The sequence below is a fragment of the Nyctereutes procyonoides genome, unplaced genomic scaffold (assembly GCF_905146905.1).
Source record: "Nyctereutes procyonoides isolate TBG_1078 unplaced genomic scaffold, NYPRO_anot_genome, whole genome shotgun sequence".
Taxonomy (NCBI): Eukaryota; Metazoa; Chordata; class Mammalia; order Carnivora; family Canidae; genus Nyctereutes; species Nyctereutes procyonoides.
Window position 1 is genome coordinate 66,418,176 of NW_026575142.1, and position 24,176 is coordinate 66,442,351.

Consider the following 24,176-nt stretch of genomic DNA (forward strand, 5'->3'; position numbering starts at 1 on the left):
TACACAGTATAATGCTTTTTATTCAATTCACCAATAAACTAAAAGTCCATTTCTAGTTGTTTCTTTCTTTTACATGCTACATTTATTTTTCTTAGGAAGCAAAGCCCTGTAAGGGGCAGCCTCACTAGTCTTCAGACTCAGATTCATCTTCATCTTGACTAATTTGGAAATAACGAAGTTCATAAGTCTCCTTGTCAGATGCAACCACACGAAGCCAATCACGAAGATTGTTTTTCTTAAGGTATTTCTTGGTAAGATATTTCAAATACCTTTTAAAATAAAAACACAAATCTCATTAAGAAATACCGTATTTACGATGCAAAAGATAATATAGAAAATATGCAATTGTATTCATCTTGAATGTTCCCCCAAAATATTTGTATCATGCATTGTGCAAGGTTGCTGGGAATATGAGAATAAGGTAGCCTCTCAAACCAAGTTACAATCAGCTGATGCCCTACAAACTATTCTCTCATCTCCCTAAAATAAACATCCTTTTTGTTGAAGATACAAAGACCAATAGTAGCTTCTCTTCAGTTTTACTACCATAACCAGATTACCTTCCTATCACCACTATCAATCTCCCTATCTCAATCCTATGATCAATCAACAAAAGGAAACCTATCAAGAGGGCTGAACCTGTTTAGAAGTTCAGTTATCGACACACTTAGAACTAGCATATGGCTCAATTCTTATAAAAAGCTTTCAGCACAGTCTAATTTCATCATTCCAGCCATTCTCTTCCATTTACACTTTACAGGCGATTCTGAACTACCACCCATTTCTCAAGCTTCCCTGTCCTTTCTTAATGCTGTTCCCTCATTCCACAGCCTGACACTGCTCATCTCAGGTTCTCTGCAAATTCTTATGCCCTACCTCTACTTTTGCCACAGCAATTACAGCATTGCATTTTATAATCATGTGCATGTCTGAGATTAAGATGCTTCCTAGCATTACCTTTCATCCCTGGATCCCTAATGATGAACTCATAACCACACAGCTAACATGCACTGCTGTTTCAGTCCAAGCCACCACCAGTGCACCTGTCCTCACAATAGGTCCACAGTCGTCAGCTTCTACCATCAATCTTTTCCAGTTACAATTATGAATTCTCTAAATTGCATGTCTCACTCCAGCACTTCATTCAGATGATTTCCTTGAGCATCTTACTAAAAACACGAACCCTGAAATCCTCTTTATGCATTACACAGCACTTACAACTACTTAGTATCACATTTCATGGTCTCTTTCCACTAGAATTCAAGCTCCTTAGTGGTAGGTACTTGCCTGCTTGGCTATCTGGTCCTACAAGAGTGCTTTCATGTTAGCACTTAATATCTGTTGAATAAATTAGACTAACTAAAACTGGCAAAATAGACTTTACCTTTCACTGGCTGCCTCTACTACATACACCACTAAAGCCTTATATAACAAAACATTATTTAGTTTGGGACATTAGTTTCATGTTACACATTAGACTAATGTTTCCTACAACATATTCTAATATTAAAACATCTAACATTGTTAAAGTTTGTTAGTATTACAAGAAACAAATACCAACCTTTTAGAGAACTGTTTCTCAGAAACTACCGTGATTTTATTCTTGAAGCGTTCAATGTGAACAACATTCCCCAGATTTCCAGTTTTTCCATTGACTTTAACCTTCTCCCGGAGAAACTGTTCCTATTTTACAACAGAGAAAAAATGCAAAACTAGGGAAGAAAACCCTAGATATTCACTAGGGAAGGTACCCTAGGAATAGAGCTCAGGTTAAAATCAAATATTACACACTTATTTCATTAAGAACTCTATTACAATGATAAAAACAAGCTGAGTAGAGGGATACTTACAAAATTTCCAGAATCAAAAATTCCATCTTCTACTGGATGGGTAAGGTCCAAGTTAAACTTCCAGGTTGACTTCTTAGGCTTCTTGTCTTTCTGTTACAGAGGTAACATAACCGTAACTACTCAGTTTACCGCATGTCTATACAAAACTTTAAAATCTGTTATCAGTCCAAAGATGTACAATGTTCTCTCTCTCTCTCTATATATATATATATACATATATATATGAAACCCTGCAAAATCCTAAAAAATTGCTAAATAGCTATTGGATATATACCCTTTTTCTTAGCCAGGCGGTCCTGTCTGAAAACGGGTACACTCAATTTGGTTTAACCCGGGTTTTTGTGAAATCCAATGGGAATTTCCACTGTGCCCCATCTAAGTGTCTCAAAAGTGCAAAACTCAAAGAGAGCTCAAAGCATGTGGCAAGCTACTCTTAAGTTCCTTTCACCAGAAACCCTCAAAGACTCCTATAACTTTACTTTCTTCTGTATATTCAAACTGAACCACCACCCGGGGTTGGTTCGAACCTCTTATCAAGCCCATTCTGTCTCACACATCAAGAGAAGTGTCACGGCCTTTATTAGTATTTTCCAGACCACCGACGTTCAATCTTAAGTTACCAGGTACCCTTTTAATACAGGTCAGGCCCTGTGGGACACAGGTAGGGTACCTTGGCTCGCCAAGCTGGATTACAGGCCAGAATAGGAAATTCTAACCATTCAAGTCTAGAGAATGAAATCCTTATATCGTTCTAGGTGGGGGTGGTGGGGGTGGTGCTGTACCTTAAGTCTTGTAAACTTTTTTCAAAAGTTTCTTTTTTTTACTTTTAAAAGATTTTATCTATTCATGAGAGACAGAGAGAGAGGCAGAGACACAGGCAGAGGGAGAAGCAGGCTCCATGCAGGGAGCCCGACGTGGGACTCGATCCGGGGTCCCCAGGATCACGCCCTGCGCTGCTAAACCGCTGAGCCACCCGGGCGGCCCCCCCCCTTTTTTTTTTTAATTTAAAAAACACGCATACTTTAATCTTCCACACCCGAAACTTAGCCCGATGCACATAACCGGGCTACGCCAAGTTAAATGCTGCTGCAGCTACTGCCAACATACATTCGGACAACATGCTGCAAACAACCAGGTCACCATCCGAGGATACAATTCCAAGTCATATCCACCCGAATGGACACCAGGTAGTAACAAGTGAGCTTTCAGGGAGTCGAATAACTTGTACCAAAGGAGTAAAAAAAAAAAAAAAAAAGAACCGAAATCCTAGAACTGGTAAATTGGCGACATACACCTACCTTTGCAGATCCCCTGTGGGCTGGAGTTTGCATCTTTCTGACTGACCCCCTTGATAACCAGTGAATACAACTAAAACCTCCTGGATCTGCGGGTCGTGACTTTTCGTTGTAGAGAGATTCGTTCACGAGGGAACCGCGCAGCTCCGCGGGCTCCGGCCCCGAGGCCCCCGCCGGACGGCCCGACTACCCGCGTCCTTGCGGCGCGCACCTCGGCCGGGCCGGGCGGCCCTCACCCGCACCGCCGGGACGCGCCCGCGCTGCCCCCCGCCCCGCCGGCCGTCGGGCCTCCTCCTTCCTCGCGCGGCCCCCGCCACCCACCATCCTAGGCCAACTCCGCTCGACAGCGTGGCAGCCGCCAGGCGTCTCGGACACCACCACTCACAACCTTCTCGTGCCGCCGCCCCGGCCTCCCCTCCTCCCCTCCCTTTGCCTCAAATGATAGGTTTTCCCCCAACTCGCCAGACGCAAAACCCCCCTCTACCCCCGCGCGGGTCGTCTCAAGCGCCCACGGAAACCCACGCGCACTCACCGGCGCCATCTTGGGAGCCGGCCGGGCGATCGGAAGAGGAAGCCGCGGCCGCGCGCCTCGTATTTATACCGGGACGTGCTGCGTCACGCGCCGGGAGCGTAGCCCCGCCTCCTCCCGGAAGAGAGCGTGGGGAGGCCCCGCGCGCAGGGCCCCGGGGGCGTGAGAGCGGGAGGACGGGCCTCGGGAGCCGCCGGGTGGTTCGGGGTTTCCCGCCCTTGACGACGCCCGCGCCCTGACCTCGGGGGTTCCCCGCGCCCCCGGATCGACGCCGCCGCCGAGGGATGGACGACTCGTCTTTGGCGCAGGGCCCAGAGGCCTTCCCTCCGTCCGGGGCGGGGCAGGGCCTTCGGGCTCGCCTGTCTTTATTACCGCGGCAATCCGAGGGCGAAGAAGTCATCTCCACGGGTTTACGAGGTTTCTGGATGTTGGAAACGACGCTTTTCGGGGAAGCAAAAGATAAACTAGGTGCTTGAGGGGGAAGAAAAGTCTTGAAACCAAAGCAAACGTATCATCGCTCACTTGTGGAGGAGGATTCCATCTTATCATGGGTGTTAGTCAAGCCTGCGCAGCAATGAAGGTGGAGTCACTGCTGTGCAGCAGGACCTAGGTCAGGCCGCCGTGTAAGCAGCCAAGACGGGGCCCCCGCAGGCCCCGAGCTGGTGCCCCGAGCTGGTGCCCCGAGCTGGTGCCCCACAGGAGGCCTGCAAAGGCCCCACACTGATCCGACGCCTTTGAAAAGGGAAGATTTTTTGCAGCAAACTGGCAAGACTTGCTGCAAACGGATGCAGGCCCTTTCCCCTCTGACCGCGTGGGAACGGCAGCCGCCCCGGAGGCCCTGCCCGGATGGCCTTGGGATCGAACAGAGATCCTTCTTCGCTCGTTAAACGTAGTGGGCAGCAGGTGCTCAGAGCTGACCCAGACCGGAGGGAGGCCCTGTCTCAACTGCACGCTCACGACACGACTGCGAGCTTGCTTCCCTGGCTTCCTAGCCCCTACGTTTTATCTTGGTACGTGATTCTCTTGTGATCTGCGTGATGTTGTGTAAGAAACCGAAGTGGAACACTAAGGAAATCGCATTGACTTTGGAATCCCGAAACTGCTTTGTATTTATGTTACCCTTGCCTTTGTGACTGAATAAAGCTGCCGTTATGGAAAGACACCCCTTGTGTGCACCTCCATACCGTGCTCATGACACCCGAGGACTCTTGACTTCCATCCCAAACGCTTCGCGGTTAAAATTCAACGGATGTTTGCTGAGACCTAACTACTAAGATAGACAAACCACGGGGGTGGGGTGGGGGGAGGGTGGCCAAAGGAGAAAATAGCTTTTTTTTTTTTTTTTAAGATTTTATTTATTTATTCATGAGAGACACACAGAGAGAGGCAGAGACACAGGCAGAGGGAGAAGCAGGCTCCATGCAGGGAATCCGACGTGGGACTCGATCCCTGGTCACTAGGATTACATGCCCCGCTGAAGGCGGTGCTAAGCCACTGGGCCACCGGGGCTGCCCAGAAAATAGCTTTTGAACTTTGAAGAATTGGAGGTTGACATCAAATCAGAAAAGTGACATGTTTCTCAATTTTTTTTCTTTTTATGGAGGTGAAACTCTCATACTGGGGGGTCAGGGATAGGGATGGAGTGGACTTTTGTCAATTTGGAGAGTGAACCAAGAAAGTGACAACCGCCTATTATCTTTTATGACAGCAGTTAGTAATACTAGAAACTATGCTTTAATGAAGCATTTAATGTGTGGGGTCTGAATAGAGGTATTGAATTCCTGGGGAAAATCCATTTCAAGAAGGTATCTTTGGTTGTTTACTTCAAGAACCATAATAATTCCACTTGTTTTCCAAACATTAAAGGGGGGAAGGGGTAGGGAATGCAATTGGCATTTTCTCCTCGAGGGCTCCTCAGGCTGCAGAGCAGAAATGATCCTTGCAGTATTGGGTATTTTGAAAATAAGTCATTAATGGAGGCACTATTTTATTTCCGTTGTTTTTGGCAGACTTCCATGTTATGACCAAAACAAAAATTGTTAAGAGCTGTTAAGTACAAATGAGATACTAAAAACATGTGTTTCAAAATAGCTAGTAATCTCAAAATAACTAGGTAGAAACTATAATGGGAAAAAACAAGATGTCTCCAAATTGGGGGGAAAATCCTAACAAGAATATTAACTAGAAATGTGCTTCCCAAATTTTACACACACAGTCTGAACACAATGCCTGTCAACACCCTTCTCCCAGATATTTTTATTTTGACAATGGATTCTAAAACATGAATTAAATTCTGGAAAGAATCAAGACAATGTAGAACAATAAGGAGAATTTGCCTTTCCAGTTATTCAAATATGATACTATAATATATAATAGATATATTTCTAATATAAACTTCAGTCATTTGATCTACATGATTCTGGAGCTTGAACAAATCAAATTATAGAAGGACAATATGGCAGATCAAATTCACAGAGAAACTCCTCCATATGTAGCCACCTTAAAAAAACTGAAACACAGTTTTATACATAATTTCTAATGTGTGATCAAGTTGGTGGAAAGTAAAAATTTCTGGAGGCAGAAATGACAAGGCATGTTCATATAAATTTGGGACTAGGATTAGCTCTGCCCAGATAGCATGAAAAAGCTAACCTAAAAGTGTGCTTGGACCTGTAGTGCTAGGCAGAAGCAAATGCAGATGCTGTCTGGAGAAATGCACTTTTGATCCAAGCACAAAGGATCCCCTGTGATAAGCTTACAGAAATATGAGCTGACATTTTTTTTTAAGTCACTACACACATAGGAAAACAAGCCACTATGAATGAAAATCAACCTCCCCAAAACCTATAAGCCAGACCAATATATATTGGAATTATACAGAATATAAAATTTAAGTGTCTTGAATATATTTAAAAGCTAAAAGTATGTAAAATACGGTAAGGGAAACAGGAACAATAAAATTGGCCAGGAATAAAAGAAAAGTTCTAGAAATTAAAAATAGAAAACCTCAGAGAGAGTGGATGAGTTAAACAGGATAGTAGCCAAGCTGCAGAGAAAATTAAAGAATGGGAAATTACTTAGAATGCAACATAAAAAAGCACTACCCATCTCCAGAAAAATAATACTCAAATAACATGGTAGCACGAACAATCCCATGAAAGCAAACTGCACAGCGTTGACAAAGGATGTGCTCAGCCCTCTGTGCAAACAATGAGGCACTGAGAGAACCTTATTACCACCAAAGAGTATGGCTTTTAACTCCTCCAACCTTGAATGTTCTTTGTTAAATAATCATAAGTGAAAGTTAACAGTACCAGATAGGGGAAATAGGAACTGAAGTTACTGCTGCTTGTTCCTCCTTTACTAATTTGTTTAGAAAGCATTAAAAACTATGATTAAGATTTATGCTTGCTTCAATGCGTCTTTTCTCTGTATTTAGGAAAAACGTCAGTGATTGTTTTTTATTATTTCTAACAATTACAATTTCAGAAATAAGATTTTCCTGTTAGTGCCACAGGAATTCTGAATAGGTCAAATTTTAAAATGAGAATAAGCATCTTTTTTTTCATTAATTTTTGTCATTTTTATCTTGTTATTTTTAGCTTGGTCATCCATCTATTGGTGGCCATTTAAATTATTTCTACTCTTACACTATTATAAACAATGCTTTAGAAAACTCAAATTAATGAAATTATTATCTTAAGCCAAAAGAAAAGCTCATGAAAAGAAATAAAAAGAAGCAAAAAAGATAATGCATAAAAATATCTAAAATCCCACCTGTTTGGAAATAGCTATTTAATGCTTTGGGGGGCATGCATGTATGTGAATGTGTATTTATAATATAAATCATTTAGATTACACAGGTAATTATATTCATTTATAAAAATTAGATGGTACTATATATGTTTCTGAATTAAAAAACTATTTAGAAATAATTACTGTACCTAAAATTGTAAAAATTATGAAAATAGTTCAAAGAACACAGACATATATAAATACAGAAAAATCTGGACAAAGTATACATAAATACATACATGTGTCTATATATCTTTTATCCATATTTTTACCTATTATTAACATTTTGCCCTATTAGTTTATCATTTGTTTTTCCTCTCTCTCCATCTATATCTACGTCTATAAATCATTGTGGGATGTTTCTTGCTAACCTTTTCATTTATTTCTTTTATTAAAATTGTTCTGTTTAGGCTTTCTATTTCTACTGAGATTGATTCCTATAGCCACATTTTCCTAAGAAATTGTATCATTTAGGTTTTCAAATTTATTTGAATAACATTTTTTGGTTTTTTTATTTCCTCAGCATTAGTAGCCATTCCTCTTATTATTTCTCATTTTTTTTATATTTGTGTATTTTTCCCCCACCTTAAAGAAATTGGTCAGGGGTTTGGGTCAGGGGTTTGTTCTTTTGTTAATTTTTCAAAGGACCAGAATTTTTTTTAATGTGCTATTTTTCTATTCACCCTACTAATTTATTTCATCTGTATCATTTCTTGTCCTCTCTTTTGGTTTATTTTGCTGTTATTTTCTAGTTGATTTACAACTTTAATTTCACTTATGTTTATTCTTTCATTTTTATTGATACAGATGTTAAGGCTACATATTTTTTCTACTGCTTTCTATAGATTCTGATAAATAGTGTTTTTACCATCATTATATTTCAGGAATTTCTTCTGTTTGTAGTTCCCCTTTCAATATAGAATTATGTAACAACAGGTTGTTAAATTTCCAGGTAGAAGAGTTTTCTTATTTTTCAATTTTGTTTTTCACCCAACAATGCTATCCATGTTTATGGTGTTCTCTGTCTATCCTTTGCATTCATTTATCTTGGAATTGATATGTGTGCCATTTTAAATATTTCCACCTTATGGAAACTGTTTTCTTTGTGTCCTAAATATTTATTCTGAAAGTTCATTTGCCTCTAAAGGAAGGTATATTCTCTAATATCAGGCTGTTATTAGTGACATGTATGTAAAATCTCCAAAAGATTTCATTGATTGCACAGCAATTAAAACGAACTAGGAGGAAAGCAGTTTTAAGTGAAACTCATATACATAATTGTGAATAAAGAAGGGCATACATACTATGTGTTAAGTAGGTGAACTTCCATTCTAATTAGAATCTCATTCTCTCACTAAGGTTGCCAAGCTTTTTGGGGCCTCCAAAACACTGGTTCACAAGTCATTGTGATGCTGGGCTGTGCCTATGAGTGTGGCCCCAAAGTTAGTTTGACTGGATCCAGAAATAAATCTCAAAATAGGACAATGGATTAATGATGTAACCTTGTAGGTAAGTTCTTTTTAGCCCATACACACCCATCAGTTGCAACTGATCCTGCTGAATGTATCATGAGAATATTGGCACACCTTATCTTGTACTTTGCTCTATTGCATTTCACAGATATTTTTTTTCTTTCAAATTGAAGGTCATAGCAACTCTTTAGCCCAGCAAGTCTATCATTTTTTTCCAACACCATCAGCTTACTTCATATCTCTATGTCACATTTTGGTAATTTTCACAATATTTCACACTTTTTCACTATTATAGTATTTGAATTGCAAAAATCTCATAAAACTTTAATGGATTGGGTGTTGTTTATGGATGAGCAAGGAAAGTGAGTTTCTTGACATGGAATCTAATTCTTGTGAAGATGCTATGAAGATTACTGAAATGACAACAAAGGATTCAGAATATAACATAAACTTACTTGCTACAGTAATGGCAGTGTTTGATGTTTGAGAGGATCGACTCCAATTTTGAAGGAAGTTCTATTGTGGGTAAAATGCTATCCCAAGTATTGCATGCCTTAGAGAAATAGTTTATTAAAGGAGTAATTGATCAATTGATCAATTTCACTGTTGCCTCATTTTAAGAAATTGCCACGGCCACGCAACCTTCAGGAACCACCACCTTGATCAGTCAGTAGCCAATCAACATCAAGGAAAACTCACCAACAAAAAGGCCTATGACCTGCTGAAAGCTCAGATGATGGTTAGCATTTTTTAGCGATATTTTTTAATTCACGTATGTAAATTGCCTTTTTAGATATAATGCAATTGCACACTTAACAGACTACAGCATAATGTAAAAGTAACTTTTGTATGTACTAGGAAACCGAAAATTTCATTTGACTCCCTTTGTTTTGATATTCGCTTTATTCCAATGTTCTGGAACCAAACCTGCAATATCTCTGAGGTATGCTTATAGATGTTTTAAATTTCCAGTGGAGCACACACTTTAGATAGACAGTATGAGTTCTAAATGAGGCAATTCTACAGGATACCTCCTATTTGGAAAGAATACTTAATTATAAGGTTAGAGATGGAGTTGGGGAGATTAAGACATGCTGACACCTAACAAATAATCAGCCTTTTCACTCTTATTCTTTTCCTCCCAGGCCTCCCTCTGGGAGACTAAGCTACTGGTATTCACAAATGGCAAAAAAAAAAAAAAAGAAGAAGAGTGGGACTAAGAACTGGAAGACTAATCTGGTACTTTGTTTATTGCACAATTATCTCACTGGATTTGGAAGGGTATGGATATCAATAATCCTAGCCATGGATATGAGGTTATAACTGTTCTGGTAGTCTTTTGGCATGGTTCACATGTTGGAGTGGGAGATATTCTAGAATGGTACAGTGTGTAAAAGGAAGAAACAGTTGAGCCGTCTAGGGATGAAACTATCCAGACACTGTTGATTACACATAGAATTGGAAAAAGGATGAGAAGTTTGCTTCAGGGACTCATCACACCATTCACATCACTGTGGAAAGAGAACAGCAATGCTGGCAGAGAAGCAATGTTTCAGAGTCTGGGAGGTCAGGGGGAAGGGAGGGACACTTAACTGCTCTTGCATTCTCTGGAAGAATGGGAGGAAAAGGATGAAGATGGGAATATGTTTTTACTGTTGTAACTATAGAATTTTGAACCATGGGACAATTTTACATATTTTAAACTATTAACTTAAAAATTAAAACAAAACTGTGCCCATATCTAGAACTAAAATTTTAAAATTTTAAAATTAACATTCACAGCCACAGCAGAGCTGGGGTGCTCTCTAGTAAGGATTGAGCTATAAAAACATGGTAAAAACAAGTTAGATTTTCTTTTAATAGTGCTAAACACATTAATCCATACTGTTTTCTAGTATGAAGATGGTTTTAGGAATGTATGTGTACAAGAATAAGGCAAGTTGTTAAGTTAACTTTATTTTTATTTAATATAACTGATGAAGTTACCAGACAAATATATTGTAACATAACAAAAAGTTATAATTGATGTTCATCATCTATAATGTAAAGGAGTTCAGTAATTTAGTGTAGCCAAAGACAACATTTGAATTTTACCCATTTTTGAAATGTAAAATGCACAATTATAATATCCATACTACAGATCTTACGATTTTAAAGTTTTAGCTAAAACATGAGTCTCTGTAGATAAAAGCAAGAATTCTCCTAATACCTAAAAGAAACAAAATGTGTTACTAATAAAGTGCCACTAGATTAGACAATGCCATTTCAACTATTTCCTTTTTGGAGAAGAGATTACAGGGATATAATCATATGGGACTAGTAATTTTCATTACACTAGCATGGAACTAGTAATTTGCATTATATTTTGTAACAAACACAAGAGTGCTTATTTTTAGTAGGTGTAAAGAATTCCTCTCAAGAAATATCACAATTATGACTTATGACAAGCTGTACAGTCAACACTGAATATAGTTTAGTGTCCAGAGTTTTTAAAAAATATAATCTCAAACTAAGTTAATCCTAAATCTACCAATACCAAGGAATGGTTTTAGGGGCTTCATATAAATAAAAGAACCTCTCCCTCAATTGTAAAATAGGTTTCACTCAATTCTAAGGCGAGAGGAATAGTTGTGGTTGGTAAAAGGTTGGCAAAAAGTATGTTTCTAGTAGGTGAAAGCCTGATATGCATTGCTAAAAGATGCATCTTTCACATAAGGAAAACATGCTAATTAGATGTAGACAGCACTTTTCAGTTCAGGCACTTGAACTCACTTGGTAGTTAAGTTGATGTCCAGATGTATACTTAATGGAGAAACATTAAATTATATAGTGACTTCAAGTCATGTTCTCACAGAACATCTGTGTTCCATAAGCTAAATCCAAATGTTCCCTTCTAAAATCAAATAATGAAGCCATATATCCAATTCAGGGGGAAAATTTTAATGGATTAAAGTTAATAGATTGAATTTTCTCAATTTTAACATTTTTCCACAATAAATTTTTCATAAGCCTTTGTTGTCTGTTACTTGTCTGAATGCTAGGAGAAAAAAGGCTTAAAAACTATAAAATATTATGCCTAAGTAAAGTTAGAAAAATTTAAACTGTTGATCAGTTCAATATAATGTACGGTTTATGGAAATTTGCTTATAGTTTGCTCTTATACTGCTTAAGAGCCACATTTTCTCATAGTAAATTTGTTTCCAGTTCATATTATAGAATTCTGTATGTAAACATTTTCGTGTACCCAAAAGAGCATTACGAATTTTTGATCTGTTATCCCTAAATATGTTCGAGAACCACTACATCTTTGGCTCTAAAAACTATCTTTGGGGTCCATGCCAAAGGAATGCTTTCAGATACATCATTAAGGTTTGGGTTTAAGATAAGATTAACAAATTCTATTCTAAAATGAAAAAAATATGGCAAGATTCCAGTATAGATGTTATCAATGTTCCCCTTTTTTTTTTTTCCTTTAATGCTTAGCATATGGGTTAAGTATGTGGATGGTAAGGATTTTTTATTTGCATGTATCATTGTACTACAATTTGGGAAATTTTTGCAATATACTTTCAGGCAGTTAGCTTTAAAATACTGCAACTTCAGCTCTTAGCACAAACAGCCCTGAGAACAATGCATTCAAATTACAGCTCAACTAGAAATAATCTAATTGAGAAACTTTAAAGTTACAAAAACAAATTCTGGAAAAGTTGTAAATTAAAAAAAAAAAGTTACCAACATTTGAGGCACTACCAGACTACAGTACTTTAGAGAGTTGGAAGGACTTTGTAAAAAGAACAAACATACAAAGCTATGTGTGCATACGCACACACTCACATTGTGCTATACTGAAAAATTGTGTCCCCAAATTTTATAGCCTAGACATTTTATTACAGCATCTCTTATTAAAGGTACCATGCTCTGGCTGCAGGAGAGTTTTGGTAATTGTTACAAAGCATTGGTACAGAATTTTGTACCATAAATGGTAACGGATTCAAGAGCTTGGTTAGCAACAATTTCAAGTGACAGACAGCCCTTGGAGGGGAGAATGAAAGAAACATCATAATTATGTTTAAGATGCAAATGCTGAGTCAAAGTAGCAATGATTTGATCAATTTCAGAGGGTATACAACTTTGTAGTAGCAAATAAGGTATATAACAAAGTCTTCACAGTAGAAAGAAAATATGTTGCTCTAGAAACAAATATTCCACTTGTTAATATTGTATATAAATTGGTGAAATGCCTGCAGACAAAAACAGTGTATCATTGTATAATCTATCAACATGACAGTCTACACTCTCTACATGGTAACCTGTGATATTTGACATTTGCTACAAAAAAGTACAACAAATACTAGGAGTCAACGTCTAATATTTCTGATGTCAAAAAAGAATGAAGTCACTTCTGTTCTATGTTAAAAAAATGTTTACCTGCTTCCTTTTAATATAATTTATAAAGCTTTACTAAATGAAATATTTTGTTCTAGAGAAACATGTACTGACTTATGTGAAAATAAACAGTCCCATATCTTTAAAATCTATACTTATATATCAGAGGAGTATTTACACTTCATTATAGTACTTAAAATATTTATGCATAAACAGCTTTTGCCATTCAAGGTATGAAGATAGAGATGCATTATTTTAATTTACATATGCTTACCTCACAACTGAAAAATGTATTTATGTGAAGTTTGACAAGTTAGGAACAATGAGGGCATGCTAATCCAGAATTAATAGTAAACCAGAACACTAATATGGTTAACTGGGGTCATATGAGTGACCAGCAAGCAGCATAGATTGAGAACTTCCTGGGATTCCTGTGTGTAACAATGCCAACCAGCAACAAGTAAAACACACAGTATAGATTACTAAAAAACTAGAGCAGTATGTAGTAGATACTTAAACGGAACACTGGAAAGAATTTAGCCTAATTTCTAATTGTGCTTTAGATGAGCAAAAGGTAAAATGTTACACTAAACTGATTAACTACAACCTCAATATTTCTTGTGCTTTAGAACTCTCCTTACATTTCTCTTAAAATATCATTTCTTCTCCACATGGATCTGCTGAGATCAATACAAGATTTAAAAATGTGCACAAATTAAGTAACTAAAAGCTTTAGGATCGTCTATTTCTGATGCCTATATTCAGTTACTGATTAGATCAGTTACAGCATCATATATGTTTTCCTCTAGATGATAGGAACAAAGGCCTTTCAGAGTTCAAGGAATGATAGGAAAGGTCTCATACTGTTTTAGAGAATGAAGGTATTACTGAAGTAGTGATTTTTTTTTATGAGTTTCATTTCAATATAATGATTGTTACTGAGTCAAAGGTCCTCACAAACCCTGTAACAATGTCTAGAACCCTGGAAATAAGATATACATGATCCAAAAGACTAAAGAGAAAGGTAGCTGAGTCACCTAACACTTTTTAAAAGACTTCCGTTTCTAGAATTCTTTCTTAGTTCTGTTTCGTACCAGTAACTTAAGTACATAACAATCAGGAAAAAATAGATGTACTTCTTAAAATAAGTAAAATAATAATCACATAAAGTAACTCATCTTCCGTGATTCACTTTCATTTCACTTTAGAAAAAGTGTACATAAATTTAACAAATGTGTCAAAACAATTTAAAGTAAGAATTTCCAGTTTTTTGTCTGACAACTAAATATTTTAATGTAAAAAAACAAACAAACAAAAAAACTCCTTAAAAATGGTTGGAAAGGAGTGACTATTATAAATAACAGCAATTTATTCAACATAATTGATAAAAAGCACTACACAGTATCCTATAAAGCAGGTCCCTCCTTTAAATACAGAGAACAAATGGAAAAAGCAAAAACATAACTAGAAACTTCCTATTTTTATGCCCAATACACAGGCCTCCAGTAAAGACCTATAGTTCTAACCAACTCCCTGTGCTACCATCTGACTTGCTAATATTATAGTCACCCAACAGTTCAAGGCCTGTCAACCACAAGCAGGTACCAAAATCACTACACAGAAGGTAACATTTAGTTCTCCAACAATTTTGGCAAAGAAAAGTATGACTGAGGTAATACAGGTGGCTGCACATGCCTACTAGGATAACTGACATTTTTTGATAACTTTTTGATATCTATTTAAGGATTTGTGCTTGCCACACACAGGCTGAAACTGTGACAATCCCAATCCATAATCTATTCATTCTATAATAAGTGTGAAATTAATGTAGAACAATTCAACTTAAATGTGGTACTTCAATACCACTAGATGCTACATTGTCTGATTTAAAACCCTGGTTTACTTATCAACTAAAATTCAGGAATGATTTGCTCAGACAAATCATATCTGCTGAAGCCATCTTATCAGTTTCTTGGACTCACTGAAAACCACAGGAAAGTTATAGGAAAGACACCTACAAAATTAAAAAAAGAGAATTACACATCTTGATTATTTTAAATTAACAACTGCCTGCAAAACTAACTCAGCACAATTTCAAAACAATTAAAAAAGAAATGAGGTTGCTTATGAAGGCCATAGCTTTGGTGACAATTTAGAGCCAAACTTTAGATCTGTGGTTGATCCAGACCTAAACATTTTGCTCGTGCCTGATGTTCCCATTTATTTGCAGGGCTTTATGGCTACAGCATATTCTTCACTCATTGCACACATAACAGATACCTAAAAGGCAAAATGTAGGCAAAAAGTTATTCAGAAGGCAATACATGAATAAGATATATTTAATTTGTTACAGGCTTCGTATTTGTGGAAATTTTATACACGTTGACCTTGGAAAGAAGAATTCCAAGACTAGATAATCTGCTTTCTTTATGGTTTTCCAGAGCAAAATTTCTCAACTGTGGTTTTTAAGAGAACTTCCAAGGATAGGGAGAAAAGAGCTACAAATACCTCAATACTTGCTAGATGTTTTACTTCTGAGAGTTATAACAAAAAGACAGAGCAAATCACTTTCACGCTTTAGTATTCCCATAAAAACCTTTCTCAGCCTTAATAATTCAGATGCTGATCCTCAAAACAGATTTGGGTTTGGCAGTATCTACTTATCAAAAAGTGAACTTTGATACTTTCTTTGGTAATGGGTCTCTAAGAGTATCACGGGAAAACTGTCTTACAGAGACCATTCTAAATCTCAGCAGTATTTAAAACTACATTTCATAGTTGGCATTTTTTTGCTAATTAGTTTAGGCCAAAGTTTTTATAAAGAGCAATTGCCCCATAGGTCTTTACCTGTACATCTTCACCTGCATTGTATTTTCCTTCTATTTCTTTACCTAGTTCACCTTCTGGCAGCTTAAGATCCTCACGAACTTCACCAGTTTCTGTCAGCAGGGAAAGGTAACCATCTTGAATGCATATGAGCTATTAAAAGAAATTGTATCATTTGCACTGATTAGATTATATTGGCTATTTGTAATGTTTATATAGTTAGGTTGCAATCCACATTAATTGTACAGGTACAGTAATACACTAATATATTCTAGTGCTTAAAAATGCTAAACATATAAAAGCATAAAAGATGTACAGACTAAAAGTGTAAGTTCACTCTTTCCTGCACACCACCTTCCCCCAAATATATATATATAATCATATATATATATAACCATATATATATACATATAAATATAGTATGTCCTAAAGAATTTATATTTATGTAAACAATACAAATAGTTGCTTTCGAGAAAATAAACGGGAATCCAAAACGATTCCCTTTTCAAGGAGCCTGCTTATGCCCATCTTCAGAAAAGTAGCAACTTGGAATAAAATCTGGAATGCTGTAGGTTGTTGGAGGAGAGGGGATGTTTGTTTCCTTTGCCTTCCTTTGGCTACCTACACATATACTTCAATCCCTTCTGGACTGTGCTCCCTTCTCCGTCACATGCCGAAGTTGTCCCCTCCTTTGATCTAGGCCAGAACCATGGATGGGCAGCAGGTTTCTTTAGTCACCAGCTATGACCTTCCCACCAACAGGGAAAACTATATCCTTAGAAACCGGTAGTGATGGATGATCTGGCTGTAAGAGTGTGGCCATTAACATGGTGACAGAAGACAGGAGGGCTCTTCGAGACATTGACACCTTCAACACCTCCATTGAGGAGATAGACACTCCTCAATGTTGCTGACCTCATCTGAGGGGCTGCCGTGCTCTCTAGCCCTACCTAGGATTCAGTCCATAGGGGGCTAAAGAGGAGCAGGAGTGGGGAAGGAAGAGAGTCATGGGATGGACATCTTGTCATTTTTTTTCTTTGAATAAATGTCACTTTTTGAGGCAAGAAAAAAAAAGGGATATTACAGGTATTTTTCAACAAATTGTTTTCACTTAACAATATGTCTCAGAAATCTTTCCAAATTGGAAACTATGGACCTACCTTAGTCTCTTTAACCACTTCACAACTGCATAGGTAGATTGTAACTTATTTAAACTGTTTTCCCATGGGCATATAGTTAATTTTAGTTTTCCATGATTACAACGTGTTCTTTAATTGTAAACTTCTAATTTACAATGTGATTATGAACAAACGTCAATGGAAAATTTTGGGTCTTCAGTTTGCTACCAACAACATCAGAAGCTAGAAACACTAGCTTGTTGATGACATTAATGAGACAAACTCAGTCTAACCTTCAAAAAGGCAGTTTTGACATCACTAAATTTATAGGAATGAGGAAACAGGCTGTACTCTTATTCTAAAAGCATGTACATTATCAGTATGCTCATACTTCTAACAGATTTTATAAAAGGCAGTTGTTCAGAATACAAGATGCTAACATTGACAAACACAAAAGGGGCCAAAGATATGATCCTTACCTCCCTTTAGTTACCATGATATAACACAAGCATACTGCAGAGGTAGATTTCAAAGCTATCTTCTGTGGTACTACCAAGTCTGGCTATGGCTTTCCTCAGACACCCCACCAAGAGATTTCAGCTTTTGCACATGTCTAAAATCTCAAAACAAAACAAAAAAATCCTCCAAAACAACCACAAATACTTTTAATTCATCTTTACATCACTCAAACATTTGTAAGGTGGTTGGTAGAGGAGAGGGGAACAAAGAGGTTGAGGCAGAAGTATAATGTTGTTGTTTTTTTAATCACACCAATCACTGTAGACACTACAAAGCAACAACCACAGTAAGTCTAGTTATCATATGTCACCATACAATTGACTCCCTTTACCCATTTCTCTCATCCCCACCCCCTCTTAATAACTGACCACTAATCTGCTCTATAAGTTTTGTTTTGTTTTTATTTGTTTTTTACATTTCACATGTAAGTGAAATAATATAGTATTTATCTTTCTCTCTTTGACTTATTTCACTTAGCATAATACCTTCAAGTTCCATCCAGGTTATTGAAAATGTCAACATTTCCTTTTTTATGGCTGAGTAGTAGTCCACTGTGTATATATACCCCATCTTCTTTACCCATTTATCCATTAACGGACATTTAAGTTGTTTCATATCTTGGCTATTATAAATAATGCTGCAATGAACATCTGAGTGCATAAATCTTTGGAAGTTAGTTTTGTTCATATAAATACCCTGAAGTGGTATACTTGGATCATATGGTAGTTCTACTTTTTTTGGGGAACCTCCAAACTGTTTTCCATGGTGGCTGTACCAATTTACATCCCTGGTAACACTGCATGAAGGTTCCTTTTTCTCCAGATCTACTCCAACACTTGTTACTTTTTGTCTTTTGGATAATAGCTATTCTAACAGATACGAAGTGATAGCTCATTATGGTTTTGATTTTAAGTTCCCTGGTAATTAGTGATGTTGAACATCTTCTCCTGTACCTGTTGGCCACCTGTATCTCTTTGGAAAAATGTCTATTTAGATCCTCTGCCCATTTTTTAATCAAGTTGCTTGGGGTTTTTTGCTGTTGAGTTCCTTATATATTTTGGATATTAACCCCTTATTGAATATGTATTTTGCAAATATTTTCTTCCATTCGGTATTGTCTTTTCATCTTGATGGTTTATTTTTCTGTATAGAAGCTTTTTAGTTTCATACAGTCCCACTTATTTTTGCTTTGCCTTTGTTTTTGGTGTCACATCCAAAAATTTAATGCGAAGACCAATGTCAAGAAGCTTACCCCCAATATTTTCTTCTAGTTTTGTGATTTCAGGTCTTCCTTTCAAGTATTTAACTCATTTTGAGTTAATTTTTGTATATTGTATAAGATAGTCTGGTTTCATTCTTTTGCATGTGGCTGCCCAGTATTCCCAACACCATTTATTGTATAATTTTAAACAATTAGTGACAGGCTTATAAGGTAGGTCTTTCTAATTTTGGCTCTTTTAACAATTTAAAGAAAGAATTTAAAGTTCCCACTGCCATTAGTGACTGAAACATAAAAGCATAATAATAATAATACTGATACTTTGGTATTTCTTTATATAATGGTGGTATTTTATTTTTAAAGAGTTAAGAATTCATAAGTTAAACTGTGGGATGAAATAAAGAGCATTTCAAACAAAAAATGTATAGACATTATAAAAAACCTAGTAAAACATATTTTAAAAATCAAACATCTTATTAAAATAAATTGCTATGTGAAATAAAAATTAAATTTTCTTTTTTTATTTTTTTTAAATTAAATTTTCAAAAACAAAACTACACTATAAAAAATAAAATTAGATAATGGAAATTATTTGATCTTCTTACACAAATTATTTAAAAATTTTCAGACACATAGAAAAGTTACAAAAATAATACATCAAAATCCCATATCTTTTCCCCAGACTCACCCATTGTTAATATTTAACCACATGTGCATTTTTTCTGTGTATGGGAACGCATAAAATGCATACAACATACATTCTTATTCTTTTCTTTTTACCGAACCATTTGAGAGTATGCTTCAAACATCATGTCTCTTTAGCAATAAATACTTCAGTCTGTTTTCCTAAGACAAACTCTTATATAATGAGCTTATTTTTCAAAATTAAAAAATGCATTACTGTTAAAATATTTAGTGTATAGTCCATACTCAAATTTGACAATTATCCAATATTGTCTTTGATAGAAACTTTTTTCTCCCAACTCCAGGCTCATACCTTGCATTATTTCGTGTGGATAGGTGCATGAAGACCACCACAGCACAACAAATATAACTGAAAAGGCTCACAGAGTTAATTTTTTTAAATGAACAGAAATAAGTATTATATGGTGACTTGATAATGAAGCGATGTGATCACTGAGCATTTACTGTGCCAGGCACTGTTCTAAGCATTAACCTCACAATGATCCCATGAGGAGTTTATTATTCTTACCCTCATTTTATAAACAAAGAAAAAAAGGTGAGAGGGTAAATAACTTGCCAACCAAGGTCAAATAATTAGTATTAAAGTAAGGATTCAGAACTAGCCTGTTTGACTTGAGTCATTCTCTTATCCATAATACAGTGTAGACTACATAGCAAAGGCTGAGATAGGATGAGGCAAGCGAGGCTCTTGAGTGCAAAATTTAAGGTGGCACCAAAAAAAAAAAAAAAAAAAAAAAAAAAAAAAACTCATCAGTGACCAAATATTTTAAAGATAGAATTAATGCAAAAATTTCATGATGAACAAAACAGCAAAATTTTAAATAAAAACAAAATTTGAATTACTGATTTTTTTCCTTTTGCCTAAGGCTCCACTGGCTTGACACTGTTAGTGGTCTGTGCTCACTTACCTTGTTCCCCTCACCCTAGTCTGGACCCTGCTGTATCCCCAAATAAAACCCAAACCAAATTTTTCCTTTTTGTTAAATCTTGAACTCCAAACAATGGCTAATTTGATCATAGTAGTAATCGTATGACTTACTGATACTATCTTTTTGAAATGCCCAAAGGCAAAAGCATTCTGTATTGAATGCATATTAATATATATATAATAAATATTGAACATTCAAAGCATTCACATGTTAAGGATAAAAACAGAAATCCATTTTTTTGGTAAAAGAAAAGTCTATACCTAGCCTTAGCTACACTATCCTTACTTCACTGAATAATCCCACATGCATTTAACAAATGTTTATTGAGCACCCACTATAAGCCATGTCTAAATTAGGTGTTCCAAGTACAATGGAATGGTTAGATGGAATTTTTATGAAGGAAAAGAGGGGGGAGCAGAAAAGAATTACTTTTTGGTACATATCTACCCATGAGGTAATTATGGGATACATTTTCTCTTTAATCCTCCCATTATCCTTCCTTTGTAGATGGAAGATTGAGGCTCAGAGAGATTGTATAATTTGTCCAAGGTCACCCAGCTAGAAAGTGGCAGGAGCAGATCTAAACCCAAATTGTCTGATTAAAAAAACTCAATATGCTATTACTATAATAAGACAATGCAAATTTCTAGAAAGACTCCAAAGCAACCTAGAAAACATTTACAAGTGGTTAAGTGAAAATATACAACTGCTTAGTAGAATAAAACTATGTAAAAATAGGGATGGCTGGGTGGCTCAGCAGTTGAGCATCTGCCTTCAGCTCAGGGCATGATCCCAGGTCCGGGGATTGAGTCCCATATCAGGCTCCCTGCGTGGAGCCTGCTTCTCCCTCTGCCTGTGTCTCTGCCTCTCTTGTGCGTGTCTCTCATGAGTAAATAAAATCTTAAAAAAAAAAAACCTACATAAAAATATTTTTACATGTGGACAAAGTAAAAGGAAACCATATGTTAACTGCAGTTGATGGTAACATGTATATAATACAATAAAAGTTACAGCAAGAAATCAGTTTAAAATGAATGAAGAAAATCTAAGTGTCACACTTGCATTTCTGACTTCATAAAATGAACAAAAAAGAGTTTTATATACGGTATGCTTGACAATGAGATTGAAGACTTACAATAAAGACTTTAGTTATAATTAACCTGAGGTCCCACATCCTATGAGGTCAATGGTTTGGTTACCACCAATACTCCGAAACAACAAGATGCTATCATTAAACATGACTTATCCAAATGTATAATTGGAACTACAAGTTGGAAGTCTAAACCTATAATTTAACAAAAGGTCACAGCATGGTCACTGAATGTAAATAAAACAATTACATAGTTTCGTATTTTCTTTACCATATGCCATGGTGGTATACTTTATCCCTTATATTAAAGACTTTCAACTCACTTCCCTATTTAAGAATATCAAATTCTGACTCACATTCATTAATATACAAACTTGATTGGTGGAACATGAATTCCAATGATTTCTTAAAAGTCTTTGGCTTGACAAGTGAAAAGAAATAACATATCCGGGAGGGAGTTATCTGAATTGGAAATATTTTACAACGAAGAGCGTAGTAGTTTCACTAAACACTGAACTTAGTCACAATAAGCAGTCCCTTGGTCTGAGAAATAATAAGACATGTTCAACTTTTTAAGAATGCAAAAATGTCAAAAAAAAAAAAAAAGCAAATCAGCTATAATTCTAGATAAGATACAAATGTTAAATACCACTATTTTCAATTTCTAAGATAGGTGGTGGTGCTTAGTACCTGGTTAGAAAAACCTACAAAACTACTACCAGGTTTTGTTGAATTCCTGTTGATAGTAGAATGCATTTACAACTTTAAGAGACAAAACAGCATTTTAAAGGAAGCTAGTACTCACTTGATAATCGTTTCTCTTAATATTTGGAACATCCATGTTGTGAGTAGAAGGGCAAATATCTTCATATTTTTTGCCGGTGAAAATATCAATTCCGACAAGGTGAACCTAACAGAGGAGGGAGAACAGGAAACCTGTTTAATCTTTGCCAAGTATATCACTCATTACATACACAAGAGCACAATACCAAAGCTGATTATGACAGATTCTTTCTCCTTCCAAGGTCATCTAATTTCATTTTCTTAAAAAAAAAAAAAAAAGCAGGGGTCAGAGAATTGAGAAGCAGCGAACAACGAAACAGCTTCATGACATATCAAGACCCAATTCCTAGTCTAGGAATTCAGTTTTAAGAGTGTGTAAAAGAGATGAAGCTATGTTAGAACAGGTTTTCTCGTCCATAAACAGAACAGGTATTCCAAATCACTTGGATTCAGAAAAAAAGTTTCCATTACCGGTTAATGAAACATTATTAAGGGCCCAAACAAGGAAATGCTACCTTTCAGCATTCAAAAGCCATGGCTGGTCACTCAGAAATCGTGGTCAAGAAAAAAAAAAAAAAAAAAAGTCATTATTGCCGAGTTATAAATATGGAAATCTCACGTTCCCTACTGGAATGCAAAGTGATCAAAACAGCAAGGCAAAGGGAGACCGGGGAAGGGCACTGACCTACCTTGGCGTGGCCGTGCTTTCCGGTCTTGGAAGTTGACATCTCCACTATTTTGCACGGTCGTCCTTTGAGAACCACGAAGCCGTTTTTGCGCAGGGCCGAGCACTGCATAGGGTAAGTGCTGGAAGCCCCGGCATCTCCGGTAGTGAAGTCGATCTCGTCCGCCATGGTGGGCTGGGGCGACGGTAGCTTCCTCGGGGGCCGGGGGCCGGGGGCCGGGGGCGGGGGCTGGGGGGGGATGGGAAACTATGCAAAAAAAAAAAAAAAGTTTGTGCTCGCTTTTTTTTTTTTTTTTTTTTTTTTTTTAACGACGGGCACGCGAAGCGGGGAGACATCACCTTTCGGACCGGCTGCGGACCAGACATCGCGGGTCTAGTCCCCACCCCGCCCCGCCGCCGCCCCCGCCCCCATTCACAGAGCACCCACCGGGAATAGTGGGCACTTTCCAACTCGGGCCTCTATAAACTTTTGCACCCGGAGGAGGGAAGTGGCAGGCGGGCTCGGCGGGGGTGGGGGCGGCGGTGGGGCGACACGCCCCGGGGGCAGCCCACCCGGCCCCCGCCGTCCCAGCGCGGGGGCAGCCGGCGACCTTCCCGCCGCCGCCGCCGCCGCCGCCCCGATCGATGCCCGCCGGGGGGCCCAGCCCAGGCCGCGCGTCCCCGCGCAGGATGGGGATAACGGGACCCGGGCGGCCGCACCTGGCCCTCGGCCCGCGGGCTCGCGCTCCGCCCTCCGTCCTGCCGGCATCCCCGGCCCGCCCGGCCCGGCCCGCGTGGGCCTGCGCCCCGGCTCCCCCATCCATCCCTCCTCCTTCCCTCGCTCAGCCTCCTCCGGCCCGGCCTCGCTCGGGGGTCCCGGCCCCTCCGGCTTTGCCCACGTCCTCACCTTTCAGCCGGGGACAGCGAGCCTGTCGCCTGCGCACCGGCGCGGGCCCCCACAGCTGCGGCGGCGGCGGCGGCGGCCCCGGCGGTTCC

General features: G+C 37.9%; 2 protein-coding genes and 1 non-coding gene across 4 annotated transcripts; 1 reads left to right on the forward strand and 2 right to left on the reverse strand.

Moving 5' to 3' along the window:
• On the reverse strand, window positions 1-3,724 carry RPL22L1 (ribosomal protein L22 like 1). The gene is made up of 4 exons (XM_055308131.1): window positions 3,678-3,724; window positions 1,851-1,940; window positions 1,562-1,683; window positions 1-269 (listed from the first exon to the last, which is right to left on the reverse strand). The coding sequence occupies exons 1-4, from the start codon at window positions 3,684-3,686 to the stop codon at window positions 125-127; spliced, it is 366 nt and encodes a 121-aa protein (XP_055164106.1). The 5' UTR covers window positions 3,687-3,724; the 3' UTR covers window positions 1-124.
• A 10,934-nt stretch (window positions 3,725-14,658) lies between these two features.
• On the reverse strand, window positions 14,659-24,142 carry EIF5A2 (eukaryotic translation initiation factor 5A2). 2 transcript variants are annotated; one of them, XM_055308425.1, is made up of 5 exons: window positions 24,088-24,142; window positions 23,206-23,448; window positions 22,539-22,643; window positions 16,219-16,306; window positions 14,659-15,607 (listed from the first exon to the last, which is right to left on the reverse strand). In XM_055308425.1, exons 2-5 carry the CDS (start codon window positions 23,368-23,370, stop codon window positions 15,582-15,584), a joined length of 384 nt encoding a protein of 127 aa, XP_055164400.1. In that variant the 5' UTR covers window positions 23,371-23,448; window positions 24,088-24,142; the 3' UTR covers window positions 14,659-15,581. The 2 variants fall into 2 exon arrangements, with proteins under 2 accessions (XP_055164400.1, XP_055164399.1); XM_055308424.1 differs by having other exon boundaries at window positions 16,175-16,306; window positions 24,088-24,133.
• LOC129499023 (small nucleolar RNA SNORA67) lies at window positions 16,640-16,782 on the forward strand. The gene has a single exon (XR_008662285.1). It is a non-coding gene; the product is annotated as a small nucleolar RNA SNORA67 (small nucleolar RNA).
• Window positions 24,143-24,176: the final 34 nt, after the last annotated feature.